General features: G+C 37.1%; 1 protein-coding gene across 1 annotated transcript in view; it reads right to left on the bottom strand.

Annotated features, from left to right (window-relative positions):
* Positions 1-22,896, bottom strand: part of ZNF280C (zinc finger protein 280C) — a 62,702-nt gene extending 39,806 nt beyond the window's left edge. The window contains exons 1-6 of the mRNA XM_059385172.1: positions 22,746-22,896; positions 14,244-14,287; positions 14,079-14,132; positions 6,075-6,227; positions 3,656-3,721; positions 3,422-3,558 (exon numbers count right to left, since the gene is read on the bottom strand). Of these exons, the coding sequence (XP_059241155.1) occupies positions 3,422-3,558; positions 3,656-3,721; positions 6,075-6,227; positions 14,079-14,109 (387 nt within the window). The 5' untranslated portion in view covers positions 14,110-14,132; positions 14,244-14,287; positions 22,746-22,896. The remainder of the gene's footprint in view (positions 1-3,421; positions 3,559-3,655; positions 3,722-6,074; positions 6,228-14,078; positions 14,133-14,243; positions 14,288-22,745) is intronic.
* Between the last annotated feature and the right edge of the window lie 245 nt (positions 22,897-23,141).

Below are 23,141 nucleotides of genomic sequence, written 5' to 3'. Positions count from 1 at the left end.
GCCTGCCTCTCTGCCTACTTGTGATCTCTGTCTGTCAAATAAATAAACAAACAAACAAACAAAAAAGATAAAAAAAAAAGCTTCCTAGGATTGGGAAATTAATTGAGGAGCTTTGATTAAACAATCATGCCCAGAAAAACAAAACATTCTGAGTTTGAATGAGCTCTAGTTCCTAAATTTTTTAAAATGAAAGGTACCACCCCCTCCATTGTTCTCCTTCTCTAGTTCCAAGGTAGGAATAATTTTCATCTATCTCCATGTAAATAATCATGTTCCCCCTTTTTTTTGTTTTTGCTTTTCTTAAATGCCAAACAGCCTATGATAGCTTGAGAAAACCATTGAATTAGTCTGATTCCAGTTGAAATAAAATAATTTTAGTATTTCTGGCAGCCTGCCATTATCAGGTACACCTATAAAGTTTTTATTAAAAACAGTCCATGGTTGGGCGCCTGGGTGGCTCAGTGGTTAAGCCGCTGCCTTCAGCTCAGGTCATGATCTCAGGGTCCTGGGATCGAGGCCCACATTGGGCTCTCTGCTCAGCAGGGAGCCTGCTTCCCTCTCTCTCTCTCTGCCTGCCTCTCCGACTACTTGTGATCTCTGTCAAATAAATAAATAAAATCTTTAAAAAAAAAAAAGTCCATGGTTGCTTAGAGGATCTGAGTTTGAGATCCAGTGGTTTGGATAAAGATCCTCATTTTAAAAAATGCAGAAAGTGAGGCCCACTGAGGTTATAACAATGCTTTGGCTAGGAATAGACGGAATCAACACTCAAGTCTTTCATCTTCAATCTAGATTTCTTGGACTACTACTCCAGGACTCAAATTATTATTAATTCTTTCAGAATGTAGATACAAGTTTTCCAAATATCTGATTTTTAAAAGAGTTTTTATATTATTTTTTCAAAGATTTTATTCATTTGGCAGAGAGACATAGCACAAGCAGGCAGAGCAGCAGGCAGAGGGAGAGAGAGAAGCAGGCTCCCGCAAAGCAGGGAGCTGGATGCGGGGCTTGATCGCAGGACACTGGGATCATGACCTTAGCTGAAAGCAGAAGCTCAACTGACTGAGCCACCCAGGCGCCCCCATTTTTTTTTCTATGACAGACATGCTTTGTACATTTTTAAGCATGAAAAACTGCATGGTAGATTCTAAAGGTGGCCCCCATGACTCCCTCCCGATATTTATACCCTTGTGTAATCTGTCCTTGGGTGTGGGTGGAACCTGCGATTGCTGTTGACCAACAGAATATGGCAAATGCGACAGAATGTACATGATTATGTTATATAGCCCATTTTGCTGAGGATTCATTTTCCCTTGCTGGCTTTGAAGCTGCAACCAGTCATGTTAGGAAGGCTTATGTGGCAAAGAACTAAGGGCAGTCTCTGGCGGACAGCAGCAAGAAACTCATGCCCTCACTCTGACAACCCATAGAGAACTGGGTGTTGCCAACGACCATGATACGGCAGCCCTGGCTGACACCCTGATTGCAGCCTTGTAAGATCTTGAAGCAGAGGACCCAGTAAAGCCATGACCTGACTCCTAACAGGAACCACGAGATAAGTGTATATTGCTTCAAGCTGCTAAGTTTTTGATACTATTGTTATGCAGCAATAATCGTTTGAAAAGATTTTATTTATTTACTAGAGAGAGAGAGAGAGAGAAAAGCCCCCACGAGAGAGAACAGCAGGAGCTAGAAGGAGAGGGAGAAGCAGGCTCCCAGCTGAGCAAGGAGCCCAGTGCGGGACTCCATCCTGGGACCCTGGGATCGTGACCTGAGCAGAAGGCAGATGCTCAACTGACTGAGCCACTCAGGTGCCCCCATTGTTTAGCAATAATTAACACATGGTGCTCTGTCGACCATCCGTTCAAGCAAAAATAGCATTCTGTTAAAAAAAGCAGCTAGTTCAGTTTGCAATTCAAGTGGTTTCCTCAAGAAAACCTTCATACTATACATACAGAAATCTTTTATGCATATTATCCACTTCATCACAAAGATTATTTAAAAAAAAAGTGTATTTGCCAAGGATTGAGAGTTTAATAAAATTAGTAACAATTTATTACTTTTTCAAGGTTATTCTCAAGTGAAAGTGAAATTTTTCTACTGTGAGTGCTTGATGGTCACTAATACAAAAACTACCAGTACCGTTTGGTGACACTCCCTTCATTCATATTAAGGGACCAGCAGTTTTACCCTCGACTGCTTTTGCATCATCAGTGCAAATGCTGACAGAGTGAAGAGAGAAAATGTATCAGTTTAATTACCACAAGTTTTAACTTCACGAAAGGGTCTCAGGGAACCCCAATGATCTGTAACTATAATGTTGCTCTAAGGCAGTGTTTCTATGCTTAAATTAAATTATGAACAGATGCATGTATGCATATTTAAAAACTTCTGGGCTGGGGCACCTGGGTGGCTCAGTTGGTTAGGCATCTGACTTTGGCCCAGGTCATGGTCTCAGGTCTTTGGATCGAGCCCTGCATCATCTGCTTTTCTCTCTCCTTTGCCCCTCCCCCTGATTATGTTGTCTCTCTCAAATAAATAAATAAAAACTTAAAAAAAAAATAAAACCTCCAGACTAACCTGGATTGAAATACCAGGTCCAACTTTTATTTACCAGTTATATGGCCTTGAGTGAATTATTTAGCCTGAGTCTCAGTTTCCTTAACTATAACATGGGGATAATAATTGTGCCTACCTCATAGAGAAATATTACAAATGAAATGATATTAATTTACATATAACATTTAGAATAAAGACTTACCCACAATAATAGGCTAACAAATGTTAAATATTATCAACTATTACTGCTGTTAAAACTTTTAAAGCTGGGGCGCCGGGGTGGTTCAGTGGGTTAAAGCCTCTTTGCCTTCGGCTCAGGTCCTAATACCAGGGTCCTGGGATCAAGCCCTGCATCAGGGCTCTCTGCTCAGCAGGGAGCCTGCTTCCCTTCCTCTCTCTCTGCCTGCCTCTGACTACTTGTGATCCCTGTCTGTCAAATAAATAAATAAAACCTTTAAAAAAAGTTTTAAAAGCTAAGCCATGAAACTATGTTTTCAGAGTAAACAGCAACACAGTGACCTCAAAACAATCTTCCCCAATAAGAATACCTGGTTCTGTTTACTCTCTTAAGAATTTTGCCATTATGCAACACTCATTACTGATCATGTTTTTACTCACCTTTAGACAGTCTAGTTTTCAATATTATACCTATTTAAGCATATTACCTGATACATTGAAAAGCTGGTTAGTTCCTACAGTTACTACTTTGGGTTTGGGTTGAGTTGTCAAAAAGATAGTGACATTTTCAGACTGTGATTGTGATTATGCTTCTAACAGAATGCTGACTAGTCCACAATTCTAACTGGGTGTTGTAATATCCAATGCATCCCTGAGCTGATTGCGTAGTTTCAGAAACACTTACAGGTTTAGACACGTTCTGAACAATAACAGAGTTCTGTGAAGACTTAGATTCGGGATGAAATCTAGGCAAGGCAGCCACTGGATTTGATGTTGGATCTTTGTAGTGTTGACTTGTAGGCTTGAACGGATCAGTAACACCTGCATTTTAAAATGATAGAACATATTGAGTATTTTTCTATACAACCAATTTTGTTAAAATATTTCACTTTAAAATTAAAATGGTATAATACTATACCTTGAGTGACTGTCTCATTCTTTATTCCCTTTGAAGATGAGCTGGGGTTACCTCTGTTCAAAATATCTATAAAAAATATGTTTATTTTAAAACTCATTATTTTAGTTAAGTGTAAATTAAAATAAAAAACTTTCGAAAAATATATCTGCATACAACTAATAATTTAAGTATATTTCTTTCTCTTAATGGTGACTCCAGATCAAACCCTTCCCTAATTCCCATGCTACATTCATACCCCTACAAGTCTAGAAGTTTCATTATGGATAAGCTGGTCACATTATCTGTACCACTCCTCTTGAGTTCTGAGAGGAACACTATTGAAGACTGCAGACTACATTTAATCTAGAGTTTACTAGAGTATCTCAAATCTACTACTATACCAAAAGTCAATCTGAGTCTGACATGACCCTATGAATCAGTGTTCACACCTGTAGCCATGTCAACCCATAACTTCTGGATTATTGAGAAATCAAATAAAAATTTGGAAGAGTAGAGATTCGCCTAAAATTGCTAATCAGGAAAAGGTACAAACATTTTAAAAATCCCATAAAACCTCAAAAAAATTTCCTTTATCCCCTCCTGGTAGAAAAGAGACAGATCTCATAGAATAATTCTATAAAGTAAAGGGTCACACAAAAGTAGGGTTGTTTTATGATAATGGAAATTCAGTTCTCTAAGACAAGGCACTACAGAAGTTTTCTAGGAGAAAAATCTGCTCAAACAACTTGATGTTTTCATTCAGAATTTAAAGTATTTACTCAAGCCATTAAAGAGTTAAACCTATAGTACTTTTTGGTGACTGTAGTCTATCAAACACAACTTTTTACCATCCCCCAACTTAATATGGTTCTATATAAATATTTAGCTCATGTTCCATATGACAAAAGAATTTTATGGCTCACACATAAAACAGCAATAAAATCACATAGATTTTGAGTTAATTTAGAAATTTCACTGGGGTCAACTTTCTTTTTATAGAATCACTTAAAACTAATACACATTATTCTAATTGAGTACTGTTAACCATTATCTGCAGTTGATATAAACCCAACTTGAATTGCCATGCTTGCAGTAAGATGATCTGAATAATAATTTTGAAATATCACAATATTTTGGGATAAAAATAATCACAGTAAATAAGAAACAATAATTATAATATTCTATTCCACTATCAGCAACAAACATGCCAACATATTTACCTATTTTATAACTGAAGTGACATTCCACTTAGCACCTCTCAATTTGCCATAGGAAATGATATTGAGAATTAAATTATTCTAGCTCTGATAAAACTGAACAGAAGTGCTATCGTAAGTCTAGAGTTAAGAGATGCAAGAACAGGGCTTTCAAGAAATTAAAAACTCATCTCTTAACCACAATATAATGCACTGCCATGGTAGGTAAGAAAACACTGGTATGCTGGGTACATTCTTTGCTAAATTCTACTGGCTTAAAAGAAGTAAATATAATGAAAAGGAATCTATTTCCTCTTTCTCTGCTGAAATTCAGTATGTTGTTCCTTTGCAGAAGAATCTAACAATCTACACAATTACTGGACATGTTCTGCTAGAAAGGTAGTATAGTGTAAAACACTACATGTAGTGTAAGACACTACATTTACATCAAGTGTAAAATGTGCACTTTGCACATTTTTATTAGACATTTTAACAAGTGTCATCAGTATCATCAATATTATCACAATGGCAATTCTAACTCTAACTGAAATCTAACAATCTACAAAATTACTGGACATGTTCTGCCTGAAAGCCATGAGGATTTAGTGTGCTAACTGCCTGTGTTGTACAAGCATAGTGGCTCAAGACCAGACCCTCCTTGCTTCATGAATATAATCAGGAGTCGTTGGAAGATGGGTGTGGCCAGAAACTATACCCCATGTTGGTATACTAGAGACTGTATAATCATGCAGTGCCTGTTCATTTTGTAGCCACGATTCAAGATGACACTGTGATGAGGCAGTTGCCTAGATGTGAGAACCCCCATCAGAGACTAACACAAGCCAATTTACTGTTCTAATATTTTAAGCAAAGCATTCCAAACATTTCCTTTTCTAGGTGTGTTTGGGCTTAAGGAAGAAAGACAAAAATTAACAAACAGGTGAATAGGCTACTTAGCTCTCCTAAAACTTAAGATTTCCAATTTCAGAAGGCCTATAATGCTGATATGGTAATCTTAACCTTTAGTTAACTTAGTTAACATTTCCCTTTTCTCTCAAATGATATTTTAACCTCTCACTTTACTCAAGTCCCCAAACACATCCTCCCTGTGAGTCTCACAAATTCTTACTGACCTATATGCTCCAGCTCCTTGCAGAATAACAAGGACATATAAGATGACCCACAGGTTTTTCTATTAGAAACAGCAACTTATAAAACTTAACTTGGCTGAAATAAATGCTTACTAGAAATGGCTGGTTTTGAACTTGATATCTCTCCAACAAAAATCAGCTCATCATCATCATCATCTTCATCCAGAATTTCTTCTACTTTTTTCTGCCATGGTTCCAGCTCTTCTTCTTCACATTCCATAAAGAGTTCTGCCATTTTTGAGTTATCTAATTTCCGAAAGAAAAGAAACCCACCTTATATTTTTAAAATAACTTCTTTGCAATGCATAGTACGATATTTAAGATATACTTTAATAATCTTGGGCGCCTGGGTGGCTCAGTGGGTTAAGCCGCTGCCTTCGGCTCAGGTCATGATCTCAGGGTCCTGGGATCGAGGCCCGCATTGGGCTCTCTGCTCAGCAGGGAGCCTGCTTCCCTCTCTCTCTCTCTCTGCCTGCCTCTCCATCTACTTGTGATTTCTCTCTGTCAAATAAATAAATAAAATCTTTAAAAAAAAGATATACTTTAATAATTTTAATTTTAATTACTGAATTGATATTTGCAGTCAGCACATGGTAGCAAAAGTAAACTCAACTCAATCTCTAAGATCTAAACTAGTACAATTAAGCTAGCTGGCTAAGTAAGAGAAAACAGTAGTTATTGGGAGTTGCCAATAAATTTTAAGAATAACCAAATCCAATAAAAACTTGAAACATAAAAAAAGAATAATCAAGCCAAGGAAAGAATACTCAATGGTAAAAAGACAGACTCCTCAACAAATGGTGTTGGGAAAACTGGACAGCAATATGCCAAAGAATGAAACTGGACCACTTTCTTTTTTAAAAAGATCGTATTTATTGATTTGACAGAGAGAGAGAGAGAGCATGCACGCACAGACAGAGAGAATAAGAGGAGAAGGAGGCTCCCTGCTGAGCAGGAAGACAATGCAGGGTTCCATCCCAGGTCCCTGGGATAACAACTTGAGCTGAAAGCAGCTGCTTAACTGATTGAGCCACCCAGGTACCCCAGAACCTGCACCACTTTCTTACACCACACACAAAAATAAATTCAAAATGGATGAAAGATGCGAGACAGGAGGCCATTAAAATTCTAGAGGAGAGCACAGTAGTATCTTTGACATCATTTTGTAGCAATTTCTTACTAGATATATCTCCTGAGGCAAGGGAAACAAAAGCAAAAATAAACTACTGGGATGTCATCAAATTAAAAGCTTCTACAGGGTAAAGGAAACAACAAAACTAAAAGGTAACTATGGAACAGGAGAAGATATTTGCAAATGAAATGTTAATAAAGGGTTAGTATGCAAAATCTGTAAAACACCGGTAAGACCCAAAAAATGATCCAATTAAAAAATGGAGAAAAGATATGAATAGAGGGGTGCCTGGGTGGCTCAGTCAGTTAAGTGTCTGCCATCGGTGCAGGTCATATTCCCAGGGTCCTGGAATTGAGCTCTACACTGGGCTCTTTGCTCAGCAGGAAGCCTGCTTCTCCCTCTTCCTCTGCCTGCTGCTTTGCCTACTTGTGTTCCCTATCAAATAAATAAAATCTTTAAAAAAGACATAAATGGATATTTTTCCAAAGAAGACATACACAGAAGGCCAACAGACACACAAAACATGCTCAACATTACTGATCATTTAAGAAATACAAATGAAAACTACAATGAGATTATCATCTCACGTCTGTCAGAGGGCTAAAATCAAGAACACAAGAAACAACAGGTGTTGGTGAGGATGTTGAGAAAGGGTAACTTTCCTGCACTGTTGGTGGGAATGCAAACTGGTGTGGCCACTCTGGAAAACAGTATGGAGTTTCCTCAAAAGCTAAAAATAGAACTACTCCATGATCCAGCAGTTGCACTACTAGGTATTTACCCAAAGGATATAAAAATACTAATTCAAAAGAATACACGCAGCCATGTGTTTATAGCAGCTTATCTACAAGAGCCAAATTATGTGGCAGCCCAGATGTCCATCGACTGATGAATGGATGAAGAAAAAGTGGTATGTGTATACAATGGAATATTACTCAGCCATAAAAAGAATTGAATCTTGCCATTTGCAACAATGTGGATGGAGCTAGAGAATATTATGCTAAGTGAAATAAGTCACAGAAAGACAAACACCATATGATTTCACTTACATGTAGAATTTAAGAACCAAAACAAATGAGCACAGGGGAAAAAAGAGAGAGAGAGAGGCAAACCAAGAAAGAGACTCCTAACTATCGAGAACAAATTGAGGGCTCCCAGAGCTGGGGGCAAGAAATGATGGTTGAAATAGGTGATGGGGATTAAGGAGTACACTTGTGATGAGCCCCAGGTGTTTTGTTGAAGTGCTGAATCCCTATATTATAAACCTGAAACTAATATTACATTGTATATTAACTGGAATTCAAATAAAAACTTAAAAAAGAATAAATACATCCAATCAAAAGGAGTTTCAATTTTATGAGCAGCATATGATTATATCTATTAAAGGATTGTACCTAACTGTAACTGAAAAACCCATAAACTTTTACATTAACAAAAAGGAGATAAGCTAAGAATAAGAGGCAACAGGTTGGAGATACATTAGAAAAACTGAACTAGATCATAAACACCAGGCACAGAGCAAAGCAGGGATGAAGTGCAAGAATGAAAATAGAGGACTGAAGTGAGGCTTTTTCCAGCCCAGGAAGATTAGGCATTTCTTACCTGAAGAAACTAAGCAAAGAACATACTGTGAATACCACCAGCCTATGAGTGCTGACCAAGCACTCAGAGTTCCGAGGAAGCATTTCAGTGCTTCCTAAATAAATATGGATAGACAACCACTGAATACCAGAAATATGACTAAACCTCCAATGTTTAAGACCAAAACAATAAAACAAATATAGCACAGAGTGCAAAAGTTATTAGAATGTAACTAGCACTTTTAGAGAAATAAATGTTAAGTTATAAAAAGCATAAATGTTATAAAAAGTAACATTCAGAAAATAAAAAGTTTAAAAATAAGACAAAATTCAGTAAAAGAAAAACCCAAAAACCCAAATGCCAAAGTTGAGTAACTGTCCCATAAGTGGAACTAAAAGACAAAAAATATACAAATATGAAACAGATGAGATTAGAAATCAATTTCAAAGGTACAGTTCAGGGGGGCCTGGGTGGCTCAGTTGGTTAAGCCTCTGCCTTCGGCTCAGGTCATGATCTCAGGGTCCTGGGATGGAGCCCCGAGTCAGGCTCTCTGCTCAGCAGGGAGCCTGCTTCCCTCCCCTCTCTCTGCCTGCCTCTCTGCCTACTTGTGATCTCTGTCAAATAAATAAATAAAATCTTAAAAAAAAAAAAAGGTACAGGGACATTTGGGTGGCTCAGTTTGTTAAGCAGCTGCCTTTGGCTCAGGTCATAATCCCAGAGTCCTGGGATGGAGTCCCACATCTGGCTCCTGGCTCAGCGGGGAGCCTGCTTCTCCCTCTCACTCTGCCTGCTGCTCTCCCTGCTTATACTCTCCCTCTCTGTTAAATGAATAAATAAAATCTTTAAAAAAAAAAGAAAGGTACAATACACCTAATAAAAGCTCCAGAATAATAATAAAGAAAAAGGAAAGGGAATGTAATCAAAGGAAAAATACAAAAGAAATTTCTAGTTCTAAAGGACATAAATGTCCAGATTGAAAAGTACTTCCAGGACCCAGCACAAAAATCAAGAAAAAATCTACAGTAGAGGAATATTTCATGAGACTTGAGAATGTTGGGAGAGGAAAACTAACCTAAAATCAGCAAGAGAGACAGAGATAGAGAGATAGAGAGTCAGAATAATGCTTTCAAAAGTATTAGTGAAAATAATTTTCATTTTAGAATTCTATACCCCCCAGCCAAGGTTTTTTCTTTCTTTTTTTTTAAGAATTTATTTATTTATTTGACAGAGAGAGAGAGAGAGAGAGATCACAAATAGGTGGAGAGGTAGGCAGAGAGAGAGAGAGGAGGAAGCAGGCTCCCTGCTAAGCAGAGAGCCCGATGCGGGGCTAGATTGCAGGACCCTGAGATCATGACCTGAGCCGTAGGCAGAGGCTTTAACCCACTGAGCCACCCTGACGCCCCCAGCCAAGGTTTTCATCAAGCATGAAGTACATATTCTTTCATCAAAAATAAAGATAACCAACATCATGCAAAATTTACCCCATTCACTCTTTCATTCTTAGGAAGAATCCACCAAAATATGGGACTTAAGAAGGAGGAAGATACAGAATGCAGAAAACATGACATTCAATACAATAAAAAGACCAAGGAAGGTCCCAGGATAATAGCTGTTCAATAGGTCTAGATAATCAGCCAGAGCAGAGCAAGAGAACATTACTCCCAGGAGAAATGTCTCCAGGAGATCACAGACAGACAGACACACACACACAGACATACAGACACACACACATTCAAAAATTAAAATGTTAGATTATCTGACAAGTTTTACCATGTAGAAAAATTGAGTAAAGAGGCTACAGAAGGGTGTAAGAAGACTTGGCTATAGGCTTTAATAAAATTTAGCAAATTTAGTCAACATAAAATAAAATTTTTTAGTCAATAAAAAATAAAATAAAATTTAGCAAATTTTTAAAAAATTAAAAGTCTAAATATCTGGGTATACACAAAAAAGAGAAAAAGGAGATGTATTCATATTAACAACATAGTACTATACTCATCAGTGAACAATACTTATTATGGTCATTATAATAAAAACACTTAATATGATTTAAAACTGAGAAATAGGGACGCCTGGGTGGCTCAGTTGGTTAAGCAGCTGCCTTCGGCTCAGGTCCTGATCCCAGCGTCCTGGGATCAAGTCCCACATCGGGCTCCCTGCTCAGCAGGGAGCCTGCTTCTCCCTCTGCTTCTGCCTGCCATTCTGTCTGCCTGTGCTCGCTCTCTCCCCCCCTCTCTCTCTGATAAATAAAAAAAATCTAAAAAAAAAAAAAACAAAAAAAAACCTGAGAAATAAATGCAGTGGGAGATGCGTGGAGGGAGGCGTAAGCGTAAGAAAACTAAAATCATCATTTTCTGTTGATAGAAAAATTATTAGATAATGGCAAAAAAATGATGACTTACAGCAGTATGTGTATATGTTTTAAAAAAAGATATATGGAGGGGTACCTGGGTGGCTCAATTGGTTGAGCATCTGCCCCTGGCACAGGTTGTGATCCCAGGGTCCTGGAATCGAGCCCCACATCAGGCCCCCCTGTTCAGTGGGTAGTCTGCTTCTCCCTCTGCCTCTCCCCCTCTCCCCGCTTGTGCTCACTCTCTCAAATAAATAAAATCTTTTTTATAAGATTTAATTTATTTATTTGACAGAGATCACAAGTAGGCAGAGAGGCAGGCAGAGACAGAGAGAGGGAAGCAGGCTCCCTGCCAAGCAGAGAACCTGACATGGGGCTTGATTCCAGGACCCTGAGAAGATGACCTGAGTCGAAGGCAGAGGCTCAACCCACTGAGCCACCCAGATACCCCTCAAATAAATAAAATCTTAAAAAAAAATTTTAAATTTAGAAATATGAAAATAATTATTAGAAAAGAAAACTAAACTATTGAAAGTGAATTCCTTGCAAAAACAGGGAGTAACAGGCCCAGAACACATGCATACCACTCTCTCTCACTCTTATGCTTCAAATAACTGTGGTTATGCAACTTTATAACTTTCAGATTATTTTTTTAAACTATGCATGTATTGTTCTGCTTTTAAAAAAGCATTGCGGGGGGACGCCTGGGTGGCTCAGTTGGTTGGACGACTGCCTTCAGCTCAGGTCTTGATCCCGGAGTCCCGGGATCGAGTCCCACATCAGGCTCCCAGCTCCATAGGGAGTCTGCTTCTCCCTCTGACCTTCTCCTCGCTCATGCTCTCTCTCACTGTCTCTCTCTCTCAAATAAAATAAATAAAATCTTAAAAAAAAAAAAAGCATTGTGGGGGAGCTGGTGCCTGAGTGGCTAGTTGGTTAGGCACCTGCCTTCAGCTCAGGTCATGATCCCAGGGTCCTGGGATTGAACCCGAGGTCAGGTTCCCTGCTCACTGGGGAGTCTGTTTCTCCCTCTCCCTTTGCCCCTTTCCCACTTGTGCTCACACATTCTCTTTCTCTCTACAATAAATAGAATCTTCAAAAAGTATTAAGGTAGCCCCTAAATTAATATAGTAGCAATGGGAATGGATACAAGTGGTACTCGATACGTGGAGTGAGATGTGGATGGAGGAACAACTAAAACAAAACAAAACAAAATAATAATTCCAGGATTCTGGCTTAGAAAATAATCATCTGTTTTTTTTAGACAATAGCATCTTTATTTTTTAAATGCAATCATTTCTAAAGGTAATTTTACTAGATTAAATGTCATTTAACAATGATTTGGGGATGGCTTACAAAAGAAACACCATAACAAATAGGCAACTATTCTTTAAAATTATTTAAATTTAATTTTGTCTATATAGGGATGCCAAAATAATTTCTTGCCATAATGCTGTTTAGTGGTCTACTGATAAGTAGACATAAAACAAAACAAAACAAAAAACTTTTCACCCTTCCAAATGTAACCAGTTTATGAACTTTCTTTTCTAACTTTGCTTCAAAAACACATATACAGAATGGTCTAAGTCAAATAATTAAGAGAGTAACTCACAGTTTAACATTTGCATATTCTGAATACCTGAAGACACCATCCTCATTGTATCCCCTGGAGACTTTCTTTGTAGTGTTTACTCTATCTAAAATATTCTTCCCCCTTACCGTATACTGTCCACATTATTCAAGTATGGTAGGAGCATGGACTTGGCATCAAATTGAATAGTTCAAATCTTTATTGCACCGTTTCTAATCATGTGACTCTAGAGAAATTACTTGGATCTTGTTTTCTCACCTCTAATCTAGGTACAATATTTACCTAATAGAAGTGGCAACGTAGACTGAGAAAAATGTCATATAAGGTACCTAACCTAACCTCCAGCAAATACTCAACAAAATCTTAATTCCCAACTTGGTTCAGTTACAACTACCTCAATAAACCAGTAGACCATATTTTTCTTCCTCCTTTTACTACTTTGGTATTCTATGCAACTCAGTTCAAGATTTACTATATATGATTTCAAACTGCTCACTATTTCTTAATATGTATTTTTTAAGTCAGCTCCACACCTAATGTGGAGTTTGAGCTCATGACCCTGAGACTGAGTCAGATGCTCTACCCACTGAGATACCCAGGCACCCCTCTTAATGTTTATTTCTTTACTGTACATGTCTAACTCCAAAGTAAGATCCAAAGTCAGAGTGAAGAACTTATTTTCTTCTTCTTTTGTATCTCCTCCTATACAGAGTAGTCTACTGGATAAGCATCAGCACTTAACATGATAAACCATGAATTAAGAAACAAGGCAGTGAGGCAATGCCAAATTTTATAAAAAATGAGGGACACTCATGTATACAGATAATAAAAAAATAATTTGTATCCCTGTTGATACCATATCTGACCCATAGATCTTCCTCATTCTTTTTAACAAGGTACTATCATTGTCAATATATTCAAGTAAGATTGTTGAGTAAAAAATTTTTTAAAGGCACATAATAGCATATATAGTATGGTCTTACTTAGAAATTTTTTGACTATGCATAGAAAAAAGTTTGTTGGTGGGGGTATAGATAACTGGGTGATGGGCATTAAGAATCACATGATGTGATGAGCACTGGGTGTTACACTGAACCGATGAATCACTGAACACTATATAAAAAACCAATGACGTACTCTACCTTGACTAATTAAATTTAAATTTTAAAAAAAGAATAAAAAGAAGAAAAATTTGTGATTATATACACCAAACCAGTAACAGTAGTTATCTCTGGAGATCAGGAAGAAACACTTCATTCTACATTACTGAGATTTTTATTGTATATTCTTCTTTTTTACTACAAGCAAGTATTAACTTAGTTTTTTTTTTAATTAAGTGTTATTTTTAAATATACATACTTCTGTTTCTTTTACCTTTTCTCATGAGGCAAGGTCATCAGTACAAAAGTCATGCATACTAGTACCATTTGCAGCAGCAGTACTTACTTTTTGATTGAAAAGGGCTGTCGTCATCCATCAAGTTGCAGAATCACCTAGGCACTAACAAATGACAGCAATCAATTTTATGAGTTACTTTAACACCAAATATTGAAATGTGAAACTTGGGATTCAGAAATCTTCCGGTTCTAATTTTGATCTCAGCAAACTCACCATATGACTCCAGAGAAGAGCAAATTAAGTCTTAATTTTCTGCCCTATAAAATAAAGATACTACTATTAGGGTGGATTTGTTAAAAGTATTCATATTTAATCATTTTCTCCTACAAAAAGCTTATCTTTTGAGTTTGATATGTTTGATACACATATGCTAATAACTTTACCTAATTGTAAATGAAAATGTAGTAAATAAAATGCTGAATGTATTAAGCATTTATTATTTGAAGAAGTCTGATGGATTATTAAATTACAAATAAGTTTTGAAAAGCACCTCTGTGTAAATATGAGTAATCACCCTGTACTACATGTTTTAGTCAATCTCAATTTTGACATGCTAAATGACATTACTCTTTAACCATGACTTATTATCCATATTTCAGAAATAAATGTAATTATTACAAGAAAAACACATATAAAAGACTTCTGGTTTATGTATTTTTATTTCTTATTAACACTAACTGTAAGGAATAGAAAATTAATTGGATAAACTTCATCATAGATTAATTCATTAAAAAATAATTACTCATTGAAGTGATATGCTCAGTTTTAGAAGGAAAAATTAAGATGAATAATTCACAGTCCTTGCATTCAGATGGTTGCAGTCTAATATATCTACAGTTCTTTGGGCTTTTAAAAAAAAGCTGTTGTATTAAACATTATCAAAAATTGTTTTTTGAATTGCTTTCTTTAAAGCAGGAATTTGTGTTCTGAATTCTCATACATGCATATTCTTTACATTCAAAATAAATGTGCTTTAAAAAATTATTTCAGTTATAAAACAAAAATGTAAAAAATTAGTCATCAGAAATCTAAAGTATTAGGATGAACAGAGCTGAGTCTTCACATTTGTCTTTATTTTCAGACTGATAAAAGCAAGCTTTCTTGCTTTTTTCTATTCCAAATTATTTGGGCTGAATTAGACCAAAGGAAAAAAACCCATTTTAACTCCAGAAGATGTTATTGGTATGAATGTTTGAATTACTATCATAAGGGTCTCAAGTGAATTCTGTACTTAAGTAAATTTCCCCAGTTCTGTCTGAGGTTTGACTATTCAAATCTCTTTTTACTCAATTATTTGAACAGAAATCTAAACCAAATTAAGGTAATGCATATGTCAAGTAGATAAATACATGTCAATTCCTGCTTAGCATTAAAGACCTACTGCTACCAGGAACACAATTTTTTTAAAGAGTCACAACTACATAGCCTATGGAGACTCAGGTATAACACTTTTATTAAATGCTCATAAAAATATCTACTAGCACAAATAGTCTAAAATCATTATGAAACATAAAAGAAGTTTAATAAACAACTCATATTCACTGTCTATGACTGCAGAGATGGATTTTGAGGCCTGTAACAGCCACCAAGGAACTGCAATTGGTAGTTACAAACACTCCAAAAAGTCAGAAATCCCCAGATGCCATTAGAACCATAACTTCATCTAAAGCTGCACAATCCAATAAAGTATTCAAGCCCTCCAAAACTATCACCACACATACAAAAAAATCTCTCAAGTCATAATTTCAGAGTTTTGGTGACAGTGCAAGGAATTATATGGGAGATTTAAGTCATCTCTCAAAGAAATGGAATGCACAGCAAAAGGTGCAGTGAGGATCTTAGAGCTTCCGTAATATCAGCTCCAGAGGGTCTCTAGGTTCTGCAACTCAGAGCTGGCACCAACATAGGCATATCTGCAAAACAGGCAAAGAACTCTCCACACTTCAGCTGTTGACTCAGGTAGGAATACTATGTCCATATTTAATACACTGTTCCTATGGGGGAAAAATGAATTCTAAGTAACTAACAAAAGACCTCTTGGAATATAATCCAGTTTTTGGAGACTGCCTGTATAAATGGTTATAATTACTATTTAGATATTTTTGGCTTCAGTTTCTATATACTTAAAATTCACCTACCTTTTAAGAGTTCAAATCTATAAAACTTTCAAAAAACGTTAATAGATTAAAATAGTTAAGTGGTAAATTGTATATTATGTGCATTTCATGCCTACTAGGATGGCTGTAATCAAAAAGGCAGATAATAACAAGTGTTGGCAAGGATATGGAGAAATTGGAACCCTCATACACTGCTGGTGGGAATATGAAATGGTGCAGACACTGTGGAAAATACTTTGGCAGTCACTCACAAAGTTAAACATAGTTACCATATGACACAGAAATTCCACTCCAAGTAAGAGAGAATTGAAAACATATGCCCATACAAAAACTTGTACACCGGAATGTGTGTAGCAGCATTATTTATAATAGCCAAAAAGTGGAAACAACCCACACACCCAACTGATGAATGGATAAACAAAATATGATATACTTATACAATGGAATAATATTCAGTCATAAAAGGAATAAAATACTCATATATAGCATAGGTGAACCTTGAAACATACTAAGTGAAAGAAGCCAGTCAAAAAGACCATGTATTGCATGACTGCATTTACATGAAATGTCAAGAAATGGCAAATTCATAAAGACAGAAAGTACAGTAGTGGCTGCTTAGGGCTGGGACTGTTGGGGGGGAAGTGGGGAGTGACTCCTAGTGGATATGGGGTTTCTTTTGGGAATTGACCATGGTGATGGTTACATGCCACTGTGAATATACTAAAACCATTAAACTGTATACTTCATATGGCTGAATTAGAGGTTATGTGAATTTTTAAAGATTTATTTATTTTAGAGAGGGAGTGTGGGAGCTGGGGGGAGAGGGGCAGAGAGAGAGGGAGAGAGAGATGATCTCAATCAGACTCCCCACTGAGCATGGAGCCCAATGCTGGGCTCGATCCCAGGAACCTGAGATCATAACCTGAGCTGAAATCAAGTCAGAAGCCTAAACCAACTGAGCCACCCAGGGGCCCCTATGACGTGAATTTTATCTTAATAAAGTTAATAAACTTAATAAAGTTAAGAAAATAATATGCTGGTAGGATATAAGCCTGGCAGTGATGGAGTCACTATGTGGAGAAAGAAATGTCCAAGAGAGAAACCAACAAAGAAAATAGAAAAGCTGTAAGATTCTGGAGTAGAGAAAGAGAGGGCAAGGTAGGGAGATATTCAAATTCTGATAATACCATTTAAATACCTGAAGCTAGCCATTCTTGAAGTAAATTAACTATTAGACTTTTCAGTTAACAGGAGAAATAATTGGGCACCTGGGTGGCTCAGTTGGTTAAGCGTCTGCTTTTGGCTCAGGTCATGATCCCAGGGTCCTGGGATGGAGCCCCACATTGGGCTCCGTGATCAGCAGGAAGCCTGCTTCTCCCTCTCCCACTCCCCCTGCTTGTGTTCCTTCTCTCTGTGTCTCTGTCAAATAAATAAATAAAATCTTTAAAAATTTTTTTAAAAAGAGAAGGAATAATTGTTCATTTTTGGTTTTATCTACCTTGAGCAAGGTTTCTAGTACTTGCATTCAAGAGTAATAACACACTTACCAGTGGCTTATTACCCCCATATTTTTCAAACTAATAGACCTCTGGGGAAAAGATATATTGTAGATGGTGCAAGAGAGCTCTATCTAAAGCAATATATTGTTTTGCTATCTAAAAACTTCCAAATATACAATACAATCTTATTAACTGTAATCACCATGATATACATTGCATCTCCAGGGCTTATATTGCTGGAAGTTTGTAACTTTGGGCCATCTTCACCAAATTCGCCCATCCCTAATCCCCAGCTCTGGCAACCACAAATGTGTTCTCTGTATCTGTAAGTTCCTTTTTTTTTTTTCTTAAAGATTCCATATATGAGATCCTACAGTATTTGTCTTTGTATGATTTATTTCACTTAGCATAAAGCCCTCAAGGTCCATGCATGTCATGAATGGCAGGATTTCCTTCCTCTTTATGGCTGAATAAGAGTCCCTTTTATATTTATATACCAAATTTTCTTTATTCATTCATCGAATGATGGACACTTTGATTGTTTCCATATCTTGGCTATTGTAAAAAAAAATGCTGCAATGAACATGAGGATGCAAACATAATTTTGAGTTAGTGTTTTCATTTCCTTCAGATAAACAGGCAGAAGAGGAAACTGTTGGATCACATCAGTACTGCTGTTTTTGTCTGTCTTTACTACTGCATTTTCATCAAGTACTATCACTTTTACTGCTGCTGGTTAATAACAAACTAAAGAACATAGGAAGACAATATCTAAACGATGCATCTTCACTAAATTGACAAATGATAGTATGGCTAGCTATAAAAATGATGGTTTTTAAAAGATTCAAATAGAAAAATCTTGCCATTGTTTAGATAGGTATGAAAATGCAATAAAAGTAGGCAGTGATTTTGTTTCATCAAAAGGTATTATTCACTCAATATATTAGAAAGTTGATTCAAATAGCATCAATTTGATTATATTTTTATGATTGAGTAAGAGCTCTAGAAATACTTTAAACATTTTAAGTAGGAAGATGTTTATGAAAATGTTTTCTTATAACAGAAATTAATTGCTACAGTACTCAAATGCAAGAAACACTGCATTACACCTTGAATCCTTAGACAATTACATTGACATCTAAATAATTCAAACTCTTAAAACAGGTTTTGGGAACAAATCACATATAATTTAGAAGGAAAACCTAGGCTCACCATTTTGTTTCTTTGTTTATTATGGGAATTACTTTTTTGAAAGTCTGAACACATGAAGTCCTGGCATATTTTGAGAAGATATTTCTTTAATAACTCTATTTTCCCCTTATTTTATTTAGGTTTTCAATTTTTTTCTCTGTCGACGTCCAGATTTCATCTATTTGTGGAAAGTAGCTAGTTGGCACTATGACTAACGTTCATTAGAATAATACTTTGCAAAGACTGCTTATATTTTAAAACATTTTCTTTTATGTTAGTTTTTTGGGTGGGGTGCTATAAAATTTACTTTCTGCAAAGTAATTTTTATATCATAGTCAAGGTAAAGAATTTACCTACAAGAATATGTTTTTGTTGCACATCATATATAAAAGGCATAATCTGCAGAAAAGACAAATTGGCTTTTCAAAGCCAAATTAATTATAAATATTTTATATAAGTTTCATAAGATACTCATAAACACTAATAACTAAAGTAACCTCAGGAAGTATTATTAATTACTTCACATTTTATAGGAATAAAACTTATCCAATACGGAAAATGTCAAGTAAGAGTAGAGTACGATGATGAAAACACATGACATAGTGGCTGAATAACTGGGAATTTTGAATCTACCATTTTCTGTTTGCCAAACCTATAGGATGTTTAATCAACCTTTCTGAGCTTAGTTTTACTACCTATAAAGTAAAAACAGCAGTATCTTCCTTGCAGCACTTTTAGGAAGATTAAATAAAGCACAAGAAAAATTATTTACATTATTTTATTCAACTTTTCCTTCTTTACTGGAACTCGTATTACAAGTTGATGAATATAAACATTAAAAGAAAACGAAACTCGAGTTCATATAAAGAACTGTTAAAGGGTACCTGGTGGCTCAGTTGATTGAGTGACTGCCTTCAGCTCAGATCATGATCCCTGAATCCTGGGATCAAGTCCCATATCAGGCTTCTAGCTCCTCTGGAAGTCTTCTTCTCCCTCGGACCTCCCCTCTCATGCGCTCCCACTCTGTCTCTCTCTCTCTCAAATAAATAAATAAAATCTTAAAAAAACCCAACGAACTGTTAAGATACTGTCACCAATAACGTATACTAGATCAGTAGTTCTCAAGTTTTTTGGTCTCAGGATGTCTCAGGACCTCTTTGCATTCTTAAAACTTGAAGACACCCCCCCAAAAAAAACCAACCAACCAAACAAAAAAAACCTTGAAGACTCAAATGAGCTTGCTTATATAGATTATATCTATTGATACTTACCGTATTAGAAATTGAAAATGAGAAAAAATTAAATATGTATTAATTTATCTAAAGTAGTAATAAGCCCATTACATGTTCATATAAATATTTTTAATGAAAATAACTATTCTAAAATAAAAAATTTAATGAAAAAAGTGGCACTGATATACATTTTGTAAATGTCTTTAATATCTGTTTAATAAAAGATAGCTGCATTCTTTTATCAGCTTCCGAAATGTATCTTTTCCAAATATACACAAAGACGTACACCATGTTTCAATCCTTATTAAATTTTTAATAAAGTTGATTTCACTTTTTTATGAATATTATTTGTAAAAGGACTTAAAATATAAAAAATAAAATAAAAATGGTCCACTTTATCTAGATGATAGTGATCACTATTTTCCTTGACATATTGTGGGTTAATAAAACCACTCCTTAAAAGAAAACTGCTTTGCAGAGAATGAATCAAAAACACATTTTGATACAAATTACGGAGTAAACCACATCTTCCTGAGTCATTATTTAAAACCTTATGAAAACCAAACATTTTCAAGTCCCTCTCTGAAGCGGGAGGACAGAAAAAATATTCAGGGTAATATATTTAATTAGTGAATATATCATAAATATCTCTGTTCTTTGAAAAGTTACTTTTGAAATAACAAACTGTTTTCAATATGTTACCTATATCCAGTCACTAAAACTATGGATTACTTTCTATTCACAAAACACACTTTTCATCTAAATATTTTTCCTGTGCAATCAGTGTAACAGCAGCAACAACAATTTTTTTTTTGGTATGGTTCTAAATGTCCTCTTGAATAAAGAAAATAAAGAGAAGCAAGAATACTTAATTATATACTCTTTCCACTTAACTCTTCTTTTTTTACTAAGAAAGCTGGTGCTGGGTAGTAAAACACTGGGCTGAAGAAATCAGACTGGTGTAGAAAACTTAAGTGAGGAAAATGGGTTAACAGGGAAGCTGAAATTTGGAGCCCTTCAACATCACAACTTTTTCTGATGGAAAACTGTGCTAGTGGAAGAATGGGCTATTCTTCAACATTTCAACCTGGCTGGAAATAATAATATCATTTAAATACTAAAAAGTTGAAAAGATATGAAGATCTTAAAATGAAAATATAAAGGAAAGGGGAATTGAAGAATATCTTTTTTTTAAGGTAAAGTGTCATTGCTTATTCTCTCTGACCACCTCATTCCCATGAGAATTGGGGCATGCATGATACAGTGAACTGAGCATTGGAGAAGTCAGAAGATCTAGGTTCAAGAACTGGTTCTATCACTTCCTAACCAAGTGGCCTCAGGGAAAGTCTTCTCCTCGAGGCTGTCTTCTCACCTTCTAAACAGTTCTACCAACACTCCACAGCTCACCTCAAAAGGAACGATTATCAATGAATATACAAATGAAAAACGCAATTATAGTGGAATTTGTACCGATGTTAAAGCACCACGACACACAGCCCTAACTTAATTTTATATGCAAACCAGTTCCTTCATAAACCCAAGTGAAGTTTCTGCTTAAGTAGACAGCTTGAGTTTTTACAGTAACCCCCCAAACAGGACATCTCACAAATGCTAAGAGAGTTCTGTAGTTTGAAACTCTATTTCTTGGTTTCAATTTTATTTTTAATGGCACAAAACCACATTAAAATTCAGTCCACACTTGAAAACAATAAAGGCAAAATTTAAGTTCACAGATTAAAAAAAAAAACCAAACTAAAAAATCTTTGCAAACAAAGACAATCCTTTGGATGAAGATCTCCTGTGCTTGAAGAAGCTGGCTCACTTGACATTTTCTTCTATGATTTCTCCTTTAAAAAACACTTATACTGAGATAACAAGAGGAACTCCCTGTGTCTAGAAAAGGATAAAACCCCCAAATGAAATAATTTTTCCATCTCAGAAAAACGCGCAAAGCTCACTGTTAAAAATTTGTGCATCTAACTCCATGTTTCTCCTTAGAGCTCCTCTCTCCTAGACAATAACTGAATGGAGCACGATTTCTACAACGAGCAGCACAGTCCCTTTGGCAAGAACAAGGGTATCAGCACTGAATGACCAGTAATCTGGATGGGGGAACCGGGACTGAAAGGAGGGGCCCAAGGGGCCCAGAAACCAGAAAGTTCGGAACCTTCTCTGGTCTCTTAAGACCGAAGAGACTTGAGGGTGGGCGGGTCTCTCCAAACATTGGTATCAAATATACAAAAGACCAAAGGGAGTTGCCTCCAGAAAGAAAAGCCAAAACCAGGCTAAGGACTGACAGACACGCAGGCCCTGAGTGGTGAGGAGGCAGCGGCGGCGGCCCGCCCGGCCAACGGCCTGAGAAGGCCCCCAAATCCTGAGAGGGCCGCCAAACCCTGCCGCCGAGCAGCTACCTTCCGAGATTCTCCTCCCCCCCGCCCCCGCCCCGCCGGGGCTGGCTCAAGATGGTGGCCCACCCGCCACCGCGCCAAGTTCGTCCCCTCCCCCGCTCCCTGGGCGATCCTAGCAACACACGCCGGCATCCGGACCCTCAACCTGCCCCCCTCAGAGCCAAGCCGGCGCCGCCACCCTCAGAGCTATGCCGCCACAGCCTTGTGGCAGAGCCGCTGCCGGCTTCAGCAAGAATCAGGCGGGGGCGGGGGCGGGGGGATCACTTACCGTGAGCAGAGCAGGTCGCCGTGACTGGGACTCGAAGGAGGAGGAGAAAGAGGAGGAGGAAAGGGAGGAGCGCGAAGACGCTAGGCGGCGGCCACAGAAATAGTGGCGGCTGCGGCGACTCCCAGCGCGGAATGAGCGCCTCAGACCAAGGCAAAAGTATATAACTACGCGCACTGCCTCATGGGTAGACGCCAACTCCTCCCCGCCCCTGCACATCCGGGTTTCTTTTCTAACCGACGACGGAGGGCGGTGCGGCCATGTGCATGGTCTTACACTTTCTCGAAGGCAGAGGCACTCTGGCTGTGCGCTCTGGGCCACCGGCCGTAGGGGGAGGGCCAGGGTAAGGGTCTCACGCAGATGCGGATCTCCTTAGTGAATTCATTGTTCAACCTGAGT

This window comes from Mustela nigripes, chromosome X, assembly GCF_022355385.1.
Source record: "Mustela nigripes isolate SB6536 chromosome X, MUSNIG.SB6536, whole genome shotgun sequence".
Classification (NCBI taxonomy): Eukaryota; Metazoa; Chordata; class Mammalia; order Carnivora; family Mustelidae; genus Mustela; species Mustela nigripes.
This window is presented reverse-complemented; position numbering and strand designations above follow the sequence as displayed.